Raw genomic sequence first — 24,966 nt, 5'->3', positions numbered from 1 at the left:
ATTGGAGAAGGCAAATTACGTGTTGCCTTTCAAAGTGAAAGGATTTGAGCATTGGAGTAGGAGTGCCTTACTGCAATTGTACACGGCTTTAGTGAGACCATACCTGGAGTACTGTGTGCAGTTTTAGTCTCCTTATCTGGGGAAGAATGTTCTGGCTATGGAAGGAGCAGAATGAAGCTTTACTTGACTGATTCCTGGTATGCAGGACTGACATATGAGGAGAGGAGAGGCTGGATCAGGTAGGACTATGCTCACTAGAAGAATGACAAAGTCGGGGGCGGGGGGGGTGTGCGGTTTCATAGAAGCTTATGAAATTCTAACAGGACGAGACGGGATAAATGTAGGAAGGATATTCCCAATGACCTGGAAATCTGGAACCAGGGCCACAGTCTAATGATGCAGGGTAGGCCATTTAGGACTGAGTTGAAGAGAAATTTCTTCATCGAGAAAATGGTTAGACTGTGGAATTCTCTGCCATAGAAAGCAATTAAGGCCAAAATATTGAATGTTTTCAAGAAGGAATTAAACATCATTCTTAGGTCTAAAGACATCAAAGTGTTTGGGGTGAAAGCAGGAACATGGCATTGAGTTAGGTGACCAGCAATGACCATCGAGAATGGCAGAACAGGCTCGAAGGACCGAATGGCCTACTCCTGTTCTTATTTTCTATATTTCTAAGTCACTCCTCACTCTTCTAAACTTCTCTGAAAGAAGATCAGACTATCTAACCTTTCTGATAAGAAAGCCCACTCATTTTACATATCAATTGAATAAATCTCTCCTGAATCACCTCCAATGTATTCTACCCTTCCTTAAATAAGGAGAGCAAAACCACAAACAGTATTATCTTTAATAATAGCTTATAATTTCTTTCTTATTATGAATGTTAAGCTAACTGATACAGTATTCTGCTTTCCGTCTCCCCTCCTTTTTGAATAATGAAGATTTTGAAGAAGTTAAAGAAGTCGCCATGTTCCAATTTAATTGAACTTTCACCAAATCTATTGAATTTTGGAAAACTAAGACCATCGCCACATCGACTACCTCACTAACCACATCTTCTAAGGTCTAAGGATGAAATCCACCAGGATCCAGGGAATTTTCAGATTCCTGCTCCAACAATTTGCTCAGTATTACTTCCCTAGTAGTTGTAATTTAACGGAGTTCCTTTGACCCTTAAACTTCCTGATTTCAAGTTATTTTTGGGATATTATTCATATCATCTATAGTTATATTTTTACTTTAGCACTTTTTAAGGGTCATTTATCCAAATGGGTATTTTCTGATAAAAGACAGTGAGCCAAGAACCCGATGCTGAAGAACGAAAGAGCTCATTTTGCCTACCAAGCATTGACAAGAGGAGGAAAGCCCCCCGCTTCCCTAGCAAAACAATATCACTAGCGATGCAACCAGGGTAACTCATCAAACAGCAAAGGTGGAGTTATGAAGAAGCACGAGGAAAATCAAGACCAATGACGAACTGAGAAAGCTACGGTATTGCAACTACTTGCCAACAAGCACAACACCCAGGGGTTTCTTCAGTGCCACCAAGGCATGTAATATATGGACCCAACACACTTGGCCTCAAACCATTGCAGAATAAGGATGGAACCCTTTTGACAGACAGAGAAAACGTCAGCCTCTGATGAACAGGAACTCCTAAACCGTAATACAATCATCAATAAGGATGTGTTTGAGGAAATCTCCCAACTCCTTGTCAGAGATGATCTTGGACTCCCACCTAGTGTGGCAAAAGTTGAAGCTGCCATTCGGCACATTAAGAGTAGAAAAGCTGCACGAGTAGACAGGTTTCCAGTGGAGATTTTGCACTTTGGAGGAGCAGAGCCTACCTGTCATCTGCACCAACTGTTCCTGACAAAGAATTCCTGCTGTTCTCAAGGATGCTGCCATTGCCACCATCTTCAAGAAAGTAGACAAAGTGGACTGTGGGGACTACAAAGGAATCTCCCTACTCTCCATCACTGGGAAGATCATTTCTGAAATCCTCGCTAGGTGCCTTCTCCAAGTCTCTTACGAAATCCTTCCTGAAACCCATTGTGGCTTCCAGCCAAATCATAGAAATATGGACATGATTTTGAGCGCTCAGCAACTCAAAGAGAAATTCCAGAAACAATACAAACCACTCTACATGGCCTTCATTGACCTGGTCAAGCTCATTCAATTGGGAAGTGCTATGGAAGACCCTGTAAGAGCTTGGCTGTCCAGTCAAATTCACCAACATCCACCATCTCCTCCAGGACAAGACGTCAGCAACAGTCCTAAACAATGGTAATAATGACAGAATACTTTGAAGTCAGGAGTCTTCAAAGCTTGGCGTAATCGGTTAGCGCGTGGTACTTATATACCAGTGAATTGGTCTCAGCAACAACCTCAAGAAGACTCAAATCCTTTACTAACCCATTCCAGGTCAATTTCCAGTCCATCCCTGCATTAAGATTAATGGAGAAATCCTCCCAAACGTGGAATATTTCCCATACCTGGGAAGCTACCTCTCATCTAAGGCTGAAATCGGTGCGGAGATTCAACATTGCATCCAATCTATAAGTGTAACCTTAGTATGCCTGGGGAGAAAAGTCTTCAATGATGGTGATATCCGTGCTGACACCAAGATTCTGTGTATAAGCCAATCAGCCTTCCAACTCTCCTAGATGGTTCGGAAACTCAGACTGCATATAAACACCACCTCAAAACTCTTGAGAAGTACCAGCAACACTGTTTGAGACAGATTCTCCGCGTCTGCTATGAGGAATGGCACATTAATATCTGCATTCTTGAAGCAGCGATAAGCACCAGTATCAAGGCCATAATCATCTGAAACCAACTCCACTGGGCCAGCCACATACTTAAGATACCTGAGTTCTGACTGTCCAAACAAAGTTTCTTTGCCCAGCTCAAGGAAGGCACTTGAATGATAGGAGGCTAAAGGAAGCATTTCAAAGACTCCCTGAAGGTTTTCCTTAAGAAATGCTACACAGATGTCAACATATGGGATATCCTCATTCAGAAGTGACTGGTTTGGAGGAAACTCCTGTATGAAGGGACACAATTCTTCGGGAAAAGGAAGTGGAAAAAGTAATGCCAATGACCTCAAGGCCAAAGAGCAGTTTCGTCTCCTGGATACAGTTGCTGAATGTGTGGTCAGAGATTTTGCTCTAGATCAGGCTCATTAGCCACAAAAGGACCGAAAGATCCTATGGCCAGTGACATAGAATTTACTAGGTGGACAATCATATTTGTTAGCGGGTGATTGCCAATGATGACATGCTAAGACAGAGGAAAGATGGATGTGAGCGAGAATACCGACCATCAACAAAGCTTCAAAGGATCTAACACATCACTTCTCCTCGGTAAGGAGGTCAGTTCAGTCCAGACAGTTTCATTGGATAGCAAAAAAGTGGATTGATCCTGATGCATATAATATCATTATACTAACAGTTGCCAGATTTTGGATGTATTACCTGCTATGATTTTGAATGGGATGGTAATAGAGAATGGTGGAAAGGTTAGGTGTTGGTTGAAGTCTACAACTCTGTCCTTTGGCCTTGCACCATTGATTGTTTGTTGTCATTTAACCTTTACTGCCTCCCACCCTTTCACAGACCTTGTCTTTTGTTCTTTACCCATCAATCCTTCTTTCATTTGCTTAAAACATTTTACATCTCTAATTTATCCCAAGTCTGATGAAAGGTCTTCAACCTGAATAAAATCACTTCTTCCCCACAGATACTGCCAGGCCTGCTGAGTGTTTCTGCCCTTTTTTGTTTATATTTCAGATCTTCTGCTAAGCAGCATTTGATTTTCTACTACTACATCCCTGCCCAACATGCCTTTCCTTCCTTACCCACTACACTGTATTGAAATGGCAGCAGAGGCAGAGTTCAGACCCCAGACATAGATACAGTGAGTATCAAGAGAACTCTCTTGCGCTATAGATAAACAATTTGTAAATTGAGTTTTATAACATTGTGTAATACCATACACTCCACTCTGGAGGACTCTTTATGGTTATAAATACAAAATGTAACAATTCATATAAAAATAATATGACAATCCTCTGCAGCATGTCATGGGAAAAGTAGACCTGGGAAACCAATGATATGAGCCCCCTTATTTCAACAAATATATAAGGTATTTTGGTAGCTTCCTTGTGCTACAATCTAGACCCCAATTACTTTATGTTATACCTCACCACCTCTTTTATGACCTACATTGACAGCTGATGGATAGATCTTTGTGCTACTTCTGACCTTGTAACTGTCCACCTACTCTTCTGGAGCTACAGTGGCAGTCTCACTGTGGTCCCATTGAGACTTCGCAACTAGGTAATGGCAGGCTCCCACTTGACTGCAATAATTCCACTGTCCACAGTGGACAACTGCCGACAAAGTCTCAGAGTCAAAAACAAAGTTGCTGGAAAAGCTCAGCAGGTCTGGCAGCATCTGTGAAGGAGAAAACAGAGTTAACGTTTCGGGTCCGGTGACCTTTCCACAGAACTGAAGTCTCAGAATCATTGTTTTTGGGAGAAGACTTCTGTATATTGTTATCATGGTGCCCACTTCAAATGCCACTCGAGGAAACTGTACAGCTGCATGATGTAAACAATAAGAAAATTCAGATAAAATTGTCTTTTCTTGGATCCCGCCTCTTTCTGATGCATTTGAGATTATTTTTGGTTACAAAACTAGATAGGCTGCTATCCTAAATCTGAATAGCTGGCATCATTGAATTACTAAAAACAGTACACACGTTACTAGTTGACCACGAGTAGATCTCAACAGTTTTGACTCACTGTATGTGTTATGGTGAAATAGGAGTCAGCAGTTTGTTATCACACACAAAAGGTACTTAAATATTAATAATACACTGCATAAAGGATATGAATGTACCAAAATCTTAATAGCTAATTTCCTTAATGGATTGAAAGGACTTAAAATGTACAAGGCAGGTGTGGCACTAAATCGGAAGATTGCCTTCCCTTTGTTCAATACTATAAAGGTCTGTAAAGGAAAAATAAAGTGATGATTAGAACAATAAATGTTGCCAATAAAGCATATTATGCATTTTACAAGTTTTCTTGCATGAACCCTCTGAATGCGGAGATGGTGGAGGAGATAATTTAGTGGTGATGTCACTGAGTAAACAATCCAGAGGCCCAGGCTAATATGCTGGGGACATGGGTTCAAATCCTACTAAGCATTTAAATTCCAAATCCGCCAATGAATAATAAGCAAGTCTCAGTAGTGGTGACCTTGAAACTGTTACTGATTATTGTTAAAACCCATTAGATTCATGAACATTCTTGAGGAAAGGAGATTAGCCATCTTTACCTGGTTGGGCCAACATGTGACTTCAGTTCCACAGCAGTGTTAACTGCCCTCTGAAATGGTGTGTCACTCAGTTCAAAGGCAATGGAGGGTGGACAACAAATGTTGGTTTTGCTACTGATGACCGCATCCAAGAAAACAATTAAAAATAACACCATTTATATTCATTATCAGTATAGAATCATAAAATCCCAATGGTGCGGAGGCAGAATATTTGACCCATTGAGTCCACACTGACGCTCTGAACAGCATTCCACACAGACCCAGCCCCCTACCCTACAATCCTGCATTTCCCATGGCTAATCTACCTAGCCTGCACACCTCTGGACACTAAGGGGCAATTTAGCATAGCCAATCCACCTAACCTGCACATCTTTGGACTGCAGGAGGAAACCCACACAGACGCAGGGAGAATGTACAAATTCCACACGGGCAGTCCTCTGAGGGTGGAATCGAACCTGGGTCTGTGGTGCTGTGCTGTGAGGTAGCAGTGCTAAACACTGAGGCACCATGCCACCCTAGTATTCATCAATAAAATACTGACTAATTGAAGAAAATATGTATAAACATTTCAAGGTGAAGCTAAATAATTACAATAGAAAGTACCATTTAGATGGGACATTCAGTGTGCAAAAGCTATGTCGAAATCAAAGTCTGACAGCACATATCCACATGCTCGCTAAGCAAAATAATTATTTTATCATCCCTTCTGAAGAAATGCTTACTTGCAGAAAATGACTTCCACATTTCCAAACCATTTTGTTATGTTCAATACTTTACAGATATAAATCAACAATTTAGGACTAATTAAAAGTATAAAAAGTAAGAGTTGACATAGAAGCTGTGGGCGTACAGGCTATTCATTTTAAATAAAATCAAAATACTGTGAATGCTGGAAATCAAACAAACACAGAAAATACTGGAGAAACTCAACAGATCTGGAAGCATCTGTGGAGAGAGAAACAGAGTTAATGTTAAAAGTCTAATACGAGTTCTGGAGAAATTATATCAGACTTGAAATATTAACTTTGTTTATCTCTCTACAGATGCTGCCAGACCAAAGTCTCTCCAGCATTTTCTCTGTTTATTTCAGCCTACTGATCTGCTCCTTCATTTAGTGTGATTATTACGGAATGTGCACATCAGCTCCACTTTCCCAGCTTGTTCCTATCTTCGCTGAGTAGCCAAGCATCTGTGAGTCATAGTCTTAGATACATTCATCAGTGGTGCATTCGCAGACCCTTTGGAATACAGGATTTCAGACATTTCCAATCTTCTAAGTAAAGGAATTTCCCGTAATTTCAATCCAAAATCCCTTATCTTGAGATTATGAACTCCAGTTTACAGCCCCTCAGTCAAAGAAACAATCTCAGTGTTTATATTAAAAACTGTAAAATGTACACCTTTCAATTGAAACACATCTTATTCTCAGAAATCCAGAGAATCTAAGCCCATTCTATTCAGTCCCTTCTCATTGGCAAGCCTCAATAAGTCTTTGTTACATTTCATCGAAGTATATACTTCCTTGTGTAAGGATACCAAAATCGTTTGCAGTATTGTAAGAGAGGTTTCACCAAATTCAAGGGAGGCATAGTGGCTGAGTAGTTAGCACTATCGCCTCACAGTGCCAGGGACCCAGGGTATGGTTCCACCCTTGGGCAACTGCCTGTGTGGAGTTTGCACATTCGCCCCGTGTCTGCGTGGGTTTCCTCCAGGAGCTCCAGTTTCCTCCGACAGTCCAAAGATGTGCAGATGGATTGGCCATGCTAAATTGCTCATAATGTCCAGGGAAGTGCAGGCTAGGTGGATTAGTCATGGAAAATGCAGGCTTTTACAGGTAGGAGGGTTGAGTCTGGGTGAGATGCTCTTTGGAGGGTCAGCGTGGATTTGATGAGCTGAATGGCCTGCTTCCACGCTGTAGGGATTCTATGATTCAAATCCTTCTGTAATTGCACTAAGACTTTCTTACCCCTACACTTCAACACAAAGCTAACAAATTAAAGCTAACATACCACTTTATTCATTGCTTTCTGTATCAGCATATCAACTTTCTGTGATTTATCCATAAAGGACAACCAAAATGCCATACCTGCTCATCTCTCAGCTCTTAAAAGATATTCTGTTTTTTCATTTTTTTTGCCGAAATGGGCAGTTTCACTTCATCACGTGCCTGCATTCCTTGCATCTGCCAGTTTATTGCCACCATTTAACAAGCCTACATTCCCTTGTCATTTCTTTGCATCCATCTCACAGATTACTTTCCCGTTAACTTTGTATCATAGCCAAATCTGGTTATATGACACTTTGAATCTGCAACTAAGTTACTGATGTCACAATGTTCAGAGTCAACAAACTTAAAATCTTACATGCAGACAGCCAGATAAATGAATCTACTGTGGTCGGATGTTAAAGTTCCTGAGTTAGATGAATATCTTAGAATGTGTTGTGGATGATAATGTTAAGGAGGAAGTGGAAAAGATTAAATGAGGGAGCTGAAAGCACAGTCAATAAGATTTTTGAGAGGAAAATAAAACAAAGAACTGCAGATGCTGAGAAAAAAAAATCGAAATTGCTGGAGAAACTCAGCAGGTCTGGCAGCATCTGTGTAGAGAGAAACAGAGTTAACATTTCGAGTCTAGTGTTCTGACGAAGGGTCACTGGTTCCAAAACATTAAATCTGTTTCTCTCTACACAGGTTTTCAACAGACTGTCAAAATAAATTGTGAGGTAGTGAAGTTAATAAATTATGGGAAAGTTTTGAAGAGCAAATCATCATTGATTTCACTAACATGTATGAAGTGGCAAGAGTGAATCAACGGTCTGTTCTGAGAATCCCCAACTTCAATTTCCATTAAAAAACAGAATGACAAAGCAGGTTAGCAAAGAGAGGAAAGAGGAAGGGTAAGAGACATAGAAAGAGCGTAATAGAGAAGAAAAGAACAGCAATAAGGAAGTATGGAAGAAATGGCTTAACAACATCAAATTATTTTCTTAAGAAGTCACTGAAAGGGGATGGTCATAGAGATATGTGGATGAATAGGATTCACAAGAAGCACATTGATTGCTTTTAGTGTCATATTCCAACTATATCCAAGAGGTGAAAGTTTTCCAAAACTAGTTATTCACCATCTAGAAAGTAAAATGTATTCCCAGCAGCAACAGCAGAACAAACTCAATCTTCATTTTAGCTGCCTGGTGAAAACAAATCCTTAATAGACATGGGTGATAATTAAATGAGAAACTAAAGAACAAGATCAGTTCTGCACAGGTAACACTTATAAAGCATGAAGTTTCACATTCTACTTTTCCCACATAAAAAAACTTGGAAGAATCATGAGTAATTATTGCTAGTTGTATGTAATTTTACATATAAATAGATGTAATTATTGATAATATAACAGCTGCCATGTTATATGCAGGCAAGATTCTTTTTCAAGACAAATCAAGAAAGAAAAATCTCAAAATTATAAAACTGTTTGTGCTATTGCAGATGCACATTCAGTCAAAAATCTGATCAACACTCACTTTTTGTGTGCTGTAAAATGGGTCCAGGTCTTCCAATGGCTCAGAAACCATCCCTGGAGGTATATCACCATAAATATATGGTAGTGATTTACCGGCTTCCAAATCACGATTTGGTTTTGGGCCATTTTCGTCGTCATCCACATGATGGTCCTTGGGTTTCTTGGCTTTTTCCTCTGCAATGCATCTCTCAATAGTTGCAAGAGATTCTCGGGTAAAAAGGCGGAGGCTGTCTGGTCCTGGTGGTGCAAGCAGTGGCTGCGCCATCTTTTCATTGTGCACCTTGGAGATTAACCTCGAGCCTCTTACGTAAGAACGTTCTGGATTAAAATAAAATACTTATTTCAAAATGTATTTTAACTCAAATCTATTTACAGAATTAGAGACAGAAAAACTGCAGATGCTGGAATCCAAGATAGATGAACAGGAGGCTGGAAGAACACAACAGGCCAGGCAGCATCTGCAGGAATGGAGCAGTCAACGTTTCAGGTATTACCCTTCTTCAGGGTAATGGCTGCTCCTTTCCTCAAGATGCTGCTTGGCCTGCTGTGTTCTTCCAGCCTCCTGTTTGTCTACTTACAGAATACCTACCATTACACAGATAAAGTCTTTGGAATCAACTTGCAACTGCTTTATTTCAGACTTGTCTCAAACAACACACATTTTGTTTTATTTATGACTTGCTTCTCACTTGTACCTTGATTTTCAATTTTAGAGTTTAATGTTATGTTACTCTTTGGCTGATTAGAATAATTTAAAAAGGTGTATTTCTGTTACTTGCATTGCCGTTTACATTGTAAAGAATTCCCTCTGGCTCCAACATCTATCTAGAGAAAACAGCTGAAATCTTTCCAAAATTGGCTCCGACAGCACAGTCTCAACCAAAGACCAGATAAAAAAAAACTTATTGAGGCAGGCGACAGGATCCAGAGAGCATCTTCCTGGCAGTAGCCAATTACCTGGGCATCGCCTGAGCCACAATTCTTAATAAGGGCGATAGCCCAAGGAGAAGAGCTGCCGGCACAATCAGAGCAGCTATTGATGGCCATTGCTGAGGGCTGAAATTGCAACATTGCCTCTGTTGAGTGCCCACAAAGAATACCTGTTCAAAATCTGTCAAGTTTCACCAGACATTCTCCCCATGTTATGGAGGGAAATGGCAAATGAATGCAGGAAGTAGCCCTTCACTGGTTTCATAAGTGGCTCAGTTGGTTTCTGGATAAGTAGCTCATCAGCCAGCTTTCCCAGCACTAGCAAAATGGTATCACAACAAACCAGCAATGAGCACACCAGTCGATACCCTCCATGACATTCTGCCATACTTCTCATCTCACAGCCCTTCAAAACAGGGAAGTTAAAATTGGAGCAAATATTATTAAGATGCATCCTTTTTTTTGTCATTCATGCTCAGGCAAAATAAAAAGCACACTTCAAAAATAAATTAATTCTTCCCTTCCTTGTCCTTTTTCATCATGAAGAAAATCTTCTGTTTAAAACAGCTACTCCCCAATCCACTCTCTGGTATATTGTAAAAAAAAGTTTTAAAAAAATTTTTAAATATTTTTGAAAAATGCAAAAACAGGGAGGCAGATTATTATATGAACAGTGGCAGTTTAGGAAAAGCAGAGGTGCAATGAGACTTGGGTGTCATGGTGGAATAGTCGCTGAAGGTTGGCACACAGGTGCAACAGACAGTGAGGAAAGCTAATGGCATGCTGGCCTTCATAGCGAGAGTATTTGAGTATCATGGTAAAGGTGTCTTGCTGTAGTTATACGGGGCCTTGGTGAGGCCACACCTTGAGTATTGTGCGCAGTTTTGGTCTCCTAGTCTGAGGAAGGACATTCTTGCTATTGAGGGATTCCAGCAAAGGTTCACTAGACTGATTCCCAGGATGGCAGGACTGACATATGAGGTAAGACTGGATTGATGGTTCATGTATTCTCTGGAATTTAGAGGAATGGGGGGACAGGGTGGAATCTCATTGAAACATATAAAATCCTAATGCCACTGGACACGCTAGACATGGGAAGAATGTTCCCAACGTTGGGGATGTCCAGAACTAGGGGCCACACTCTAAGAATAAGGGGTAAACCATTCAGGACTGAAATGAGGAAGAATTTCTTCACTCAGAGTTGTGAACCTGTGGAATTCTCTCCCAAAGGAAGCTGTTGGAGCTAGTTCATTAGATATATTCAAGAGAGAGCTGGATGTGGCCCTTGTGGCTAAAGGGATCAAGGGGTTTGCGGGGAGGACACAAATACTGAGATTGCATGTTAGCCATGGTCATACTGAATGATGGTGCAGGCTCAAAAGGCCAAATGGCCTACTCCTGCACCTATTTTCTATGTTTCTATGTTATTATTCTAAACATGGACCCTGAAGTTGATGGGCAGTCTCGTGAGTAACTCTATGAAAGGAAATATCAAATATATGGATAAACAAATAAATTAACAAAACTTAAGGCAAATATACAAAGAAGTTAACCAACTGAGACAAATGTTCTTTGAGGCAATAAGGAAATATCATATTGCTATAAACAATTTTCAACAATTCATTTTGCTCACGTAACCTTAGAAGATTATTTATTGTGGCATGCCTACATTTCTGATGTCTATTTTCAAAATCAGAGAATCTGGAACTGCATGTATATACAGACAAATGGATTAGAAATAGGTGTAGGCCATTCAGCCCTTTATGCTGGCTTAGCCATTCAATTAGAACTTGGTTGCTCTGGTTATAGCCTCAACTTTACACTCCTGTCTATTCCCTTTGACTTGCTTGTCAATCAAGAATGTATCTAACTCATCCTTATAAACATTCAATAATCCTGCAGGACAAAGTTCCACATGTTAATGACCTCTGACAGTAAAGAAAAAAAATTGTCATCTTCATATTAAATTGGAAATCCCTTGCATGTTAATGGCATCCATTGGTTTTACTCTCTCATGTTCAAGTCCACTCAGCATCTTATATATTTCAATAAGATCATCTCTAATTCTTTTATATTCTAACTGATTTTTTTTTCCCTTTATTCGTTCAGGGGATGAGGGCATCGCTGGCTAGGCCAGCATTTATTGCCCAACCCTAATTGCCCAGAGGGCAGTTATGTATCAACCACATTGCTGGGGGTCTGGAGGCCAGACCAGGTAAGGATGGCAGTTTCCTTAATTCCAGATATTTAATGAATTCAAATTCCACCATCTGCCGTGGCGGGATTCAAACCCAAGCCCCCGGAACAATACCTGGGTCTCTGGATTAGCCGTCTCGCCATAATACCACTAGGCCACTGCCTCCCATGTGGGGGAAAGACCTAGCCTGTCCAAACTTGCCTCATAAGACAACCCCTTCAACCGAGGAATCAGTTGATTGAACTGAACTGGTTCTGATCCAATGATATTGTTTAAGTAAATAAACTGAAATCGTACAAAGATGTGGTCACCCTAATGCCCTGTACAACTGCAGCAAAACTTCTCCACTTTTATATTCTGTTCTGCTTACAATAAACAACAACATTCCATTCGCCTTCCTAATTACTTCTTGCATCTGTAATCCATACAATGACATCTATATAACTCTGTATTCCCCAAGTTCCGTAATTTCTCTCCATTTAAATGCTAGATTGCTTTGCTAGTTTTCTGACCAGAGGACAGGCTCACATTTTCCAAAATTATAGTCCATCTGCAATTTTTTAGTCAATAATCTACCTATATTCTTTTGCAGACTCCTTGGACTGAATCTTATGTTTCTTTTTGGCTAAGCCCACTTTGCATTGTATTTTTGGGAGAGATTTCTGCTGCGAGGCCAAATGAGCTGACCTGCCCTATTTTGCCAAATTCGCCTCATTAACTTCCTACAACTCCCCTGTAGCATCTATAGCATCTGCCCCATTCTTGCCACATGCCATTCCTGGAACAACTTGCCACTCTGTGGCTATCCGCTGAAACAATGACATCCCTTACACCTGCACTACCTTTAAAAGTCTATTGTGCACCAGGACGAGCGCTGACATTTTGGAGATTCCTTGCTTGTTGTCAGACAGAATGAGAACATATTGGCAAAAGGAAAGATGGCACTGCATTTCTCCAACAGAATGGCGCAGAGGAGAGATGTTATCTTCTCAAAGGACCAGCAGAGGTGACTGCGCCACCAGACTTAGGCAGACTGGTTGGAAGTCGCCTTCGGATCAGTACTGTCTCCTGTACTGGGGAGGAACAGACAGCAATGCAGAACAAAGGTCAGTGACCTTCTGCACTCTGCCCAGTAAGTGCCACACTCCTCTCTCTATGCTACCTCACGTACATTATCTCTGCTACTGAACCCACCTTCCACCACGGCTCATGTTCTGCCACTCTATAAATTTCTGCCCATACAGCCTATGCCCAATATTCTTTCTCTGTAAAAGACCTAATGCTTGGTTTTTGCTGCAGGTCAAGTCAATTACCCTGCCCACTCTAAGTATGGTCACAGCCATTCTTCTCACCATTGCCCACTTTTGATTTCCAGCATAATGAACGGCAACAGTGAGCGCTCCTCTACCTGTGGTTTTCATCCTGAACCTGAATGTTCTGGTAAGCCCCCAAATATTTACACCTCCTTCCTAGTAGTCCATCCATTTACCCCGTAGGCTTCACTCTTCTCCAAGTTCCCACCCAACCCATCTATATGCATCTACACCTGCCTACCCCTCCCAGCCAGAGTCTGGCATATTAAGTGACCGTGTTGGGTGTGGTCATTCAGTGCGTAACCACCCCTCCCCTGCCTTGAGGCCAGGCTGCTCTAGACTGTACATGACCCTCTATCCTGCATTACCCCATTCCCAGCCATGCTGTACCAGATCCCACCTCGTAAATCCTGCTACCCTTCATTCACAATTCTACTGCAAACCTGCAAAAGCTCATCCCAAAGATTAAACTGCCGAAGTCCAGTCCTGTGGCAACAGCTGTATCTTTCACTCCCACCCACCCCCCACCACAACCCCACAAAAAACACTTCCCCCTTAGTTTCTGTGGACAGATCCAATGAGTTGACTGTGGTCCAACCCCTAGACCAACAATACGTGCCCAGAGCCCTGACTGGTGCATATACTCCTCCCTTACAGCATTAGCCCAAGCCTCTGGACTTGTTGCCACATAGCCAAACAACTGACTGTGACTAACTCCCTGATCAACAGAGTCACAGACCGTAATAGCAGCCAATTCCCTGGCCTGGTATGGGAGGCTGTCTTTGACTTACTGTGCCAAGACACCCTGATGGGTGCCTCAATGGCCTTCATTGAGGAACATGCCCTAAGGCCTTGAGACATGGCTGCCTACTTACACACATGCTATATGCTTGTTGCATAAGCTGCAGGTGCAAGTGTGAGACTAACATAGCACACTGCCATTTTACAAAATGTGCATGCCCCCTAGACTGAAAACGGTCTTGCGGTAAGGCAAGCTGCGCCAATTAGCACAGCAAGGCAAAGCAGGGATACTATGAGCATGCAGGTAGGCAATAAGTCATGAGTGCTAAGAGGACAAGTGAGTATCCCTGACATGCAGCCTGGTCCAGTCTGTGAGCTGGGTGTGTGTCCCTGTGTGCAAACTATCCCCAATGCAGACTTTCAATGTTAGTTGGTGGTGTAGCCTGCAATGCAAGTCTGTGTTTCCAGAGCACACTGCCAGTGAATACATGAAGTGCTGGGATAATGGTGAAAGGTTGGCAGGCACCAGATGCAGGTGTCCCTGGAGGAAGGGTGTGTGTCTCTCGTGCCCATTAATTGTGCCCTGGGCTGAGGTCTTGTCACAGCCAACATGGATACAATATGGAGAAAGGTCCAAGCTGTATGTGTCAGGTACAGGCTCTGGCTTCCTTGTCAAGTTTTCCTGACATCTAGCTTGTTTAGACAAAAATTGGTAAGATGGGATGCTAAATAATAATGAGGCAAGTTGTGGCTTTTAACAAGGATTAATCCTCATCAATGGGCATCTCACTGCTGCCAAGCATGAATTTCAACATGCCACTTGTGGAAAGTATTATAAACACATCAAGATGATCTCAACATTGAGATGGGCCTTACCAGACTTCTCATTCAATTCTGCCACACATTTCACGATAGCTCACATTGCTCAGAACCCTATCTCAGATTCTGTCTCTTACATCTTCTTCACAATTTACTTTCCTACCTACATTTGTATATTGGTAGCACATTTAACAATCACATATATGTTTTCCTCATCCAGATCATTAATATAGATTGCTAGTAGCTGGGGCTCCAAAACTGATCCATGTTGCACTCTATTGGTTTCAGCTTGCCAACTGAAAATGACCCATTTATCCCTATTTACTGGATCCTCTCAGCAAGCTATTTCCCTGTCCAAGCTAATACATCACTTCTAATGCCATGATTTCTTATTCTTATTTTGTGAAATTACCTTTCATTTGGTATTAATTCAAATGTTTTTTTGATATGAAAATACACCAGATTTAAAAGGTTCTCCTTTGTTCACGATATTTGTTACTTCCTCAAAGTCGAATAAACTGGTTAAGCACAGTTTTCCTTCCACAAAATCATGTTAATTGTGCCTGATTACATATATGTTTGGTGTGTCCTACTATAGATTTGACCAATGACATTTGTTATACTGACTGGCCTGTAATTTTCTACTCATCATTTCCCTGCTTTGTTGAATAGGGAAGTTGCATTTTCTGTTTTCCAATCTGATGGTAGCTTTCCAGAAATTAACGAATTTTGAAAAATGTTATACCAATGTGTTTACTATCTCAGCAGACACCACATATTTGCATTAATAATTCAAAACAGTTTATGGTACAGTACTTAAACAAACCACATGGCTGACCAACAGGGCAGCTAGAACATCATAATCATAAGAATGAATAACCACTGGCCTCTGCATTCCACAATTAAATCCAAATCATTGTCCAATCTAAACAGCAACTCAGTAATAGGAAGCATTAGTGAAAAAAAACCTGGGACAATCTTGAGTATTAGGAGATACAGTGTTAAATTAAAAAGAAAGTCTACGTAAAGGATCCATAAGAGTGATGCTGTTAATGTGGAAATAGATTTCCAGAAGGTGTTTGACACAGTGCCGCACATGTGAAAATTTACAGGTCATGGTAAAAAAGGAACAGTAACAATGTGGAAACAAAATTAGCTGAGTGATAAGAAATAGAGTAATGGTCAAAGGATATTTTTTGTGCTGGAAAGAGATTTGTAGAGGAGTTCCCCGGGGTCAGTATTGGGATCCTTGCTACTCCTGATATATATTAATGTTCTCGATCTTGGTGTGCAGAAGACAGTTTCAAGGTTGACAGATGATACAAAACTTGGAAGATGTTGTACAACTAGGTGTTGTACAAGATATTTGTTAGAACTCAGCTGAAGTACCGTGTACAGTTGTAGGTGCCACATTATGGCAAAGATGTGAATTCATTGGAGAGAATGCAGAAGTGATTTTAAAAAATAATTTGAGGAATGAGTAACTTCAGTTATGAGGATAGACTGAAGAAGTTGGGACTGGTCTCCTTGTAGGGAAGAAAGCTAAGAGGAGATTTGATGGAAATTTTCATGAGCAGACAGGACAGAGTAGGTACAGAGAAACAGTTTCTGCTCCTGTAAAACAGCAGCACAACATGGCATAGATTTAAAGTGATGTGTAAATGAAGCAAGTGTCATGTGAGAAAAATCTTTTTCACTCAGAAAGTAGTCAGCGTTCTGGGATGGGATGGAGGCAGGTTCAAATCAGGAATTCAAGACAGCATTCAGTGATTATTTGGATAGAAATGGTGTGGAGCGATATGGGGGATAAGGCAGACCATTGGCACCAGGTAACAGAAACAATGCAGGCATGACGGGCCAAATGACATTCTTCTGCACCATAACAATTCTGTGATATAAATTGGTTATTGACACTAATTCAGTTAAAAAAACAGAGCCCACTGGTATCCTCTGAAGAGAATCATCGGATTTAGGGAGAGGCTGAAATAGGCTGGGGCTACCTTCCCTGGAGCGTCGCAGGCTGAGGTGTGGCCTTAATGAGGTTTGTAAAATCATGAGGGGCATGTATAAGGTGAATAGTCAAGGCCTTTTCCCCGGGGTGGGGGAGTTCAAAATTAGAGGGCATAGTTTAAGGTGAGAGGGGAAAAATGTAAAAGAGACCTAAGGGGCAATTGTTTCATGCAGAGAACGGTGCGTGTATGGAATGAGCTTCCAGAGGAAGTGGTGGAGGTTGGTACAGTTACAACATTTAAAAGGCATCTGAATGGGTGCATGAATAGGAAGGGTTTAGAGGGATAGGGGCCAAATGCTGGCAAATGGGGTTAAATTTATCTAGGATATCTGATCGGCATGCACAAGTTGGACCAAAGGGTATGTTTCCATGCTGTATATCTCTATGACTCTATGACAAAAAATTAGGTGCTGCTTTGGTTGCATCCTACCTTTTGTCAGACTTTAAGTCTAATTATTTGCCCAGCACCTTTCCTCTGGTGATGGTTGCTGTTTTACGATTTTCCCTTTCTTTAAGATCTTTATTTTCAAGTGTCTTTAAGGAGTTTCCAAGTCTTCACAATGGAGACAGACACACAATATATATTCAACGCTTCCTCCATTTCCTGGCTTTCTATTATCAATTCTCCAGGCTCATTATACAGAAAGCCACCATGGGTTGGAGTTAACAAGGTGTAGAGCTGGATGAACACAGCAGGCCAAGCAGCATCAGAGGAGCTACTGTTTTTCCATTTAAATATTCAGAGTAAGTCTTACTATCTGGATTTCTCTCAAACTCTACTTTATCCCTGCATTTATTTTAGTCTTTTTTTTAATCTTAAAAGCAACTCAATCAATTACTAATCTTTGCAGAACATCCACTAGGGCATCTAAGAAACCAACTAACCAACTGTTGTATCAGATTAAAATCTTACATCTCAAGGACCCACAAAAGATTCTAAACAGGACATTCTGCCCTTTGAAGTGTGTGTGCGTGTGTATGCGTGCGTATGCAAGTGACTGCAGAAAGGCTTTATGCTTGACAATGCATCTTTATTACTTTTCTCAGGGTCAGCAGATAATGAACTTGCTCTTCCTTTTCCTGAGTTAAAATTTGCTGTTAGTACCTACTGGTCATTTGTTATGACCAGTTTACGAAGTTAAAAGAGAGGAGCCAGTTCACATTTTCTGACTTAGTCATAACAGTTGTTTGTTTGAGGTTGCAGACATGCTCGCCAAGCCAGTGTGTTTGATTACAGACGTTTCATCACCCATTTGAATAATGTCTTGATGCAGCTCTGTTTATGGGTGTTGGTGTGGTTGGTGGTGTAATTAAGTATCTAGTCCGTATGTGTGGTCTTTCTGTATACACTAATCTGGAGTTCCCTGTTGATCTTACGTTCTACCATTATGTCTAGGAAGGGTAGTTGAATATACAGTCATTGAAGGTATATTCAAACAAATCAACAGAATACCAATGGGATCCCCAATACCAGGACTGACTGCAGAAGTGGTAATGCAAAGGTTAGAATGGACAGCTCTCCCCGCTATACAACCCAATCTCCGAGTCCACTATGTAGATGACACCTTCGTGATTATCAAATGTACAAGACTAGAAGAAACCCACTGACACATAAACAACATGCTCACTGGGATATAATTCACAAAAGAAGAAGAGAACAATAACCGACTACCCTTCCTGGACATAATGGTAAAACATAGGAACAACAGGGAACTCCAGACTAGTGTATACAGAAAGACCACACATACGGACCAGATACTTAATTACACCAGCAACCACCCCAACACCCATAAACGGAGCTGCATCAGGACATTATTCAAACAGGCCACAACACATTGCGGTAATCTGGAATTGCACAAAGCAGAACAAGAGCACTTGTACAGAGTTTTTAAAAGGAATGGATACTCAAAAAGCACAATTCGCCATTACATCCATGGCAGATCACAAGAAGAAGACACAACACAGCTGGACACACTAGTCACCCTACCGTAATCAGGGACATATCAGCGATGACCACAAGACTACTCAGACCCCTAGGTATCAGGGTAGCCCACAGACCAGCAACCACCCTGCGACATCTACTGACGCACGTAAAGGATCCCATACCCACAATCAATAAGACTAACGTAATATACAACGTACCATACAAGGACTGTGAAAAACATTACATAGGCCAATTTGGAAGAAAACTGGCCATACGGATACACGAACACCAACTAGCCACCAAGAGACATGATCAATTCTAACTGGTCTCAATACACACAGACAAAGAAGGACACAAATTCGACTGGGACAAAACATCCATAATAACACAAGCCAAACAGAGACATGCCAGGGAATTCCTGGAGGCCTGGCATTCCAACCGGAACTCCATCAACAAACACATTGACCTGGACCTGATATACAAACCACTGAAAAGCAGAACCGTAAGCAATGTTAACCACCCGAGCAAACTGAGGCATACAAATAACAAACAGGACAGAACACCAACGCTCCACCAGAGGCGCACTGACGATGTTACCTAGCAGGGTGATGAAACATTTGCAGCCAAACACACCAGCTCGGTTCGGTGAGCAAGTCTACAATCTCATCCACAACCCGAGCTACAAATCTTCTCAAAAACTTGAAAGTTGTTTTTTTGTTTGTTGCCAGTACTGTTCGTTTCAGATAATGATCACAGGTGATGATGCAATTGAGCAATTTGTACAGGGAAAAAAAACATTGATCATGACCCACCCAACAAAACCACTTCATTTCTTGCCATCACAGTTTATTTTTTTAATCAGTGTCTTTAGATTAAGAAGTAGAACAAGTACATCTGATAGCACCACCAAAGACAAATGAGAGCAGAGGGCTTGGTTTAAATTTGTTAAAATTCAGATAGTCAAAAATTCAGATAGTCAGACAATGAATGGTAGTATTGTAGTGAAGTGTTTTCAATTTTAAAAGTACGACAAACATATATTACATATCGAGCCCCTCCAATTCAACAACTACATTTTGTCCCTCTACATGACTGCATATGAGTCTCCAATTAATGCCCACAATGTGAAAACAATTGGAGATTCAACTGACATACAATTAACAAAATTATCATTGTAAATAGCACTAAATAAATTGTTTTTTTTAAATTCTACTTCTCATGGACAGCTTACTTCTGATGAAGGGTCTAGGCCCAAAACATCAGCTTTCCTGCTCCTATGATGCTGCTTGGCCTGCTGTGTTCATCCAGCTCTACACCTTGTTATCTCTTACTTCTGACAATGTCTTTTGGAAAGATAATTAGTGTTGAGAATAGAGTAAATGTTGCCAGACCAGCTTCAGCAGAGACAATGTGCAGCATTTTTTGGAGGCCAGTAAAATTTAGTTTCAACAGCAGGTGCTGATTATAAGCATCATTCAGCTGTATTGTATGTTTGTTGTTTGCAATCAGCTGATGAAATGGTTGCCCCTTTTCCACACCCATTCCATACAATTCTCAAGCCCCTTCTGATGAATGTTTTATTTTCTTTAAATGGCAAAATTGTTCCACACGTGAATGATAATGACAAAATAGGGGCTAATATAATCTAAAATTAAGTTAAGGAATTATTAGAATAATCCAATGTTGGGTGAGAAATTCAATAAATTAGTTGAGGCAGTATGCTGGAAAGGATCCCATCTGGTCTGTTAATTTACTGTGTGCCCCATTGAGTAAGAAACAATGAGAAGCTTAGAGTTGACAGCACTTTCAGTACCAGTCATCACTTCATCACGAGATTCAGTTTTGCAAAGTACAATTAGATAAATATGTCAAATGTCCCACTGACTGAAAAGCAAAGACAGTACTGATGTCAAGCTTCAAATGCATTATGCGTGACAATTTTTGGAGTTTTTCTGGAGGAGATTAGTTCAGTGGAAATGATGACATGCAAAGAGATGGAACTCCCAGAAAAGCGAAAAAAAAAAGTCCTGAGAACCCAGGAATAAATAACATTTATAATTTAAAAAATAGATGGTTAGCCTACCAAAAAAGAAGTACAGAAGTCTGGTTCCCCCTGAAGACGTGTTCTGGACATTGTAAGAAAATGTGTCTCTCAAATGTGTGAATCTTGTGAATGAATTTTAAGGAGAATGGGGATGCTACGGCTAATAATGTCAAGCCTATTGTAATGATCTTATAATACTTCTCAAGTAGCAAGCAAGCTGCTTAACTGAGATAAATGCTGGGAAGCCTGTTCATCCAGCTTCAGACTAGGTTGTTGGTAATAGCTCTGCGGGATGTGACAATTAACTGGTTTTTAAATCAGATCTGGATATGCAGAGAATGGCTTTTAAAAGTGGCTTGGAAGAGATTTTTACGGTGCAAGGATGAGCCCCAAACTTATAAAACAGCAGATATGGCAAAATGGCACAAAACATGTCTTGTAATTTCCCCATCTTGAGATTCTAACGAAATTGTAATATTTAAAACGCTCAAAATTAAGTTATGAATATATTGTAAGTTGGCAGCTCAGGAAGTATATGCATATCATAGATAAAAATACTCTAAATGGAAACAGCAAGTGCATGCAGCCCAGGGAGCCTGTAACCATTCAGCATTGCAACCATTATCACAGCTGACAAAAACAGAAGTTGCTGAAGAAGAGTCACACGGGTGTTCTGAGGAAGGGTCACCGGACCCAAAATGTTAACTCTGATTTTTTCTTCACAGATGCTGCCAGACCTGCTGAGCTTTTTCAGTAACTTCTGTTTTTGTTCCTGATTTAGAGCATCTGCAGTTCTTTCGGTTTTTATTACCACAGCTGATTTCTATTCACTTTCTTCAACTTCGCTTTCCCACACAATCTCCCATCCTTCATTCCAATTTCATCAATCTCAGTAAGAAAATACTCAATGGTCCCAACTTAAATGTGCAAGTGAATGAGTTTTGACTGATACCTGTGTTAAAAGATAAATGAAAATCAAGATACATGAAAATCAGTGCTCTATTGACACACACACATATCAACCTGAATATAGCAAGTAACTAGGAAGAGCAAAAATAGCAGTGTTATATAAATATTATTTAACTTGCCCAAGGAGAGAAAAGTTCTGCATTTTGGTACTTTTCCTGAGACAAATCACTACCTCAATCAGCACTCCTCCTTTTTGCTGAAAAGTTAAATTGAATAACATGATGACTAGAGTACAGGAAGAATATCAGAATCAATAGACCACAAGCCACCTACACTGTGAACAAGTAAGGGAGAATTTGGAAGAAGTGAGACTGCAGAAATTGAAGGAATGCAAGATATAACAGATCTGTTACAGCAGCAAATACCACAATTTGCAGTACTCACTAAAACTCAGATATGTGCTGAAGAGATAGATGGTAATGTGGAAGACTGATATTTGGCTGAAACACTAAGTTCTGGTGAGGAAAACTAAGTAGTGATCATGGTTGGTGCAGGACATGCAAAGTGTCCTTCCAGAGTTATTTAGGAATGCTGACATAACCAGGCCTGTTTTCCAACAGAAACTGACACAGTACCGAAATCATATTATGAAATTCACTCACATTCCTTACACACTATATTAGAAAATGATCAAAACAACCAAGACCGGTACAATAACTCGATATCCAATATATTTTCCTACAGTTGCCCAGTTATAGAAAGGATATTATTACGGTGGAGATGGTTCAGAAGATATTTACTAGGAAGTTGCTGGGTATGGAAGGTTTGAGTTATAAAGAAAGGCTGGACAGGCTGGGACTTTTGTCACTGGAGGGTAGGAGGTTGACAGGTAACCTGATAAAGTTAATGTTATCGTCTGTTCCCTAGGATGGGGGATTTAAAGACCAGGGGCACATTTTTAAGATGAAAGGAGAGGGATTTTAAAAAGACATGAGAGGCTAATTTTTTTTTACACAGAGGGTGGTTCGTGTGTGCAATGAACTTCCTGAGGAATTGGTGGAAGTGGGTATAATTACAATGTTTAAAAGACATTGGATTGGTACATGAATTGGAAAGGTTTGGAAGGGTTATGGACCAGCAGCAGGCAGGTGGGACAAGTTTCGTCTGGGATTATGTTCAGCATGGAATGGTTGGACTAAGGGCTCTGTTTCTGTGCTGTATGACTCTATGAAGTGATGTTACACAGCACTAAATGTCTGCATTGCAATTTAACTTTTGGAATGTGGAAACATCAGTGACAATATCGGTTTCAATTGCGTAGGCAATGTGGGGAGGTGGTGATGTAATGGTAATGTCACAGGACGAGTAATCAGAACACCATAGCAGACAGTGAAATTTGAATTCAATAGATTTCTGGAATTTAAAAAAAAAGCCAAAATCAACCACTGTGAATTGTTGTAAAGACCCTCTCATTTACTGAGGGAATAAAATCTACTATCCTTACCTGATCTGGTCTACAGGTCACCCCAGACACAGCAATGTGGCTTACTCTTAAATGCCCCTGGACAATTAGAGATGGACAGTAAATGCTGGCCTAGCCAGCAATTATCCATGAATGAATAATTGTTTGAAAAAATGGTGCTACAATACTGCAGAAGTAGAAGTTTTAGAATTTAAATCCATGATAGAGTCACAGTTAGTTTCAACTCATTAGGACACAGTCACAGGAAAATATGAGGGAGGGATTCCAAGAAGCCATAAGTGCTCAGTATGTTAGCTAAAATCAGTGGACTACAGGAGGAAACACTTCTAGTCAATCACTAGGACCACATTTTTAATTTCAGAATATTAAATCACAGAAACCTTGTACAAACATCAGAGACATACACACAGACTCAATAGTAAATCAAACTAGCAAAATACAATAGACATGTATATCACCAGGACCGCATAATTGAATTATAATAATATTCAGTTGGAAGGCAGTGGTGACTTTCACTACTAGTGATACACTGCAGATGGTTCGTGTTCCTCACAGAGAGTGGTGTGTATTAGGACTGCACAACCATGCAATTATAGGTCCCTTGAGGCAGTCAGGAATTCAAGAGTGGAAGCAATTCCTGCTATCAGCAGCTGCTCACAGCATTTTATCAGCCCAGGCAGGCTGAGCTCTCTCAATCTCCTACTTTGCTTCCACATGACAGGTATGTCATCACTGGACAGACCTTCTCCATTATTGATCAAGTCAGGAGAAAGCATTAAGGCTTGGAAGTACAGCTATGAGTCTCAAATGCATTCAATTTCCAAACAAAATTTGTGCACTGGGACCCTGTAAACACTACCTCTGCTTGCAGATCCTCCTAAGTACCTAGTAGGCACTACTCAGTCACACATTGCCAACTGAACATGAAGCTTCTCAAATACTTTGCTGTTGTAGAGTCAAATAGTTGACTCTGTTGCATTATAGAAATATGAAGGAGTTTTATATTACTCGCTAGCAGGAAGTAAAATGGAGATCAGATGCTAACTAAAAGGGAAAGGCAAGCAGTCAATGCAGATTCTGACTATCGAAATGAACTAAGTATGACCATGAAGAAATGACTGAGTGCACCAAACAAAGAAAAGCTAAGGCCCCAGATTCTATTTCAGCTGTAGTGCCAAGAATCAGTGCTCCTGAACTAACTGCACCACCAGTTCAGCTGCAATGCTGCCACCTACCTGACAATACACAAAAGTGCCCATGCGTATCCTATCAGCTAAAAGCAACACATGTCCAGTAAGGTAAATTTAGCAACCTATTATGCTGCTGTCAATCATCAACTAAGTAATGAAAAGGAGCATCAGTTTACTGTGCTAACAAGTGGCACCTACTTTCTGATAACCTCATCACTGACGCCCTGTTGGATTTTGCTAGAATCACTCAGCTCCAGAATTAATTGCAGCTGTGGTCTAAATATGACAAAACAGCTCAATTTCAGAGGTGAGATGGCATTGACTATTTAACACTGGCATAATTTGGCTAATGGTTCCATTAAAGAGCCCTTAAAACAGTATAGTCAATGAGAATCAAAGGAAAAATGCTTAACAGGCGGGAGTCATATCGGTTCAAAGAAATATGATTATGATCATTGTTTCAGAGATAGTAGGAACTGCAGATGCTGGAGAATCTGAGATAACAAGGTATAGAGCTGGATGAACACAGCAGGCCA

General features: G+C 40.6%; 1 protein-coding gene across 1 annotated transcript in view; it reads right to left on the bottom strand.

Moving 5' to 3' along the window:
* scn1laa (sodium channel, voltage-gated, type I-like, alpha) overlaps nt 1-24,966 on the bottom strand; it is a 121,151-nt gene that overhangs the window by 88,512 nt on the left and 7,673 nt on the right. Inside the window, exons 2-3 of the mRNA XM_048599030.1 lie at nt 8,871-9,187; nt 4,900-5,018 (exon numbers count right to left, since the gene is read on the bottom strand). Coding sequence (XP_048454987.1) covers nt 4,900-5,018; nt 8,871-9,134 — 383 coding nt within the window. The 5' untranslated portion in view covers nt 9,135-9,187. The remainder of the gene's footprint in view (nt 1-4,899; nt 5,019-8,870; nt 9,188-24,966) is intronic.

This window comes from Rhincodon typus, chromosome 7 (genome assembly GCF_021869965.1).
Source record: "Rhincodon typus isolate 14 chromosome 7, sRhiTyp1.1, whole genome shotgun sequence".
Classification (NCBI taxonomy): domain Eukaryota; kingdom Metazoa; phylum Chordata; class Chondrichthyes; order Orectolobiformes; family Rhincodontidae; genus Rhincodon; species Rhincodon typus.
This window is presented reverse-complemented; position numbering and strand designations above follow the sequence as displayed.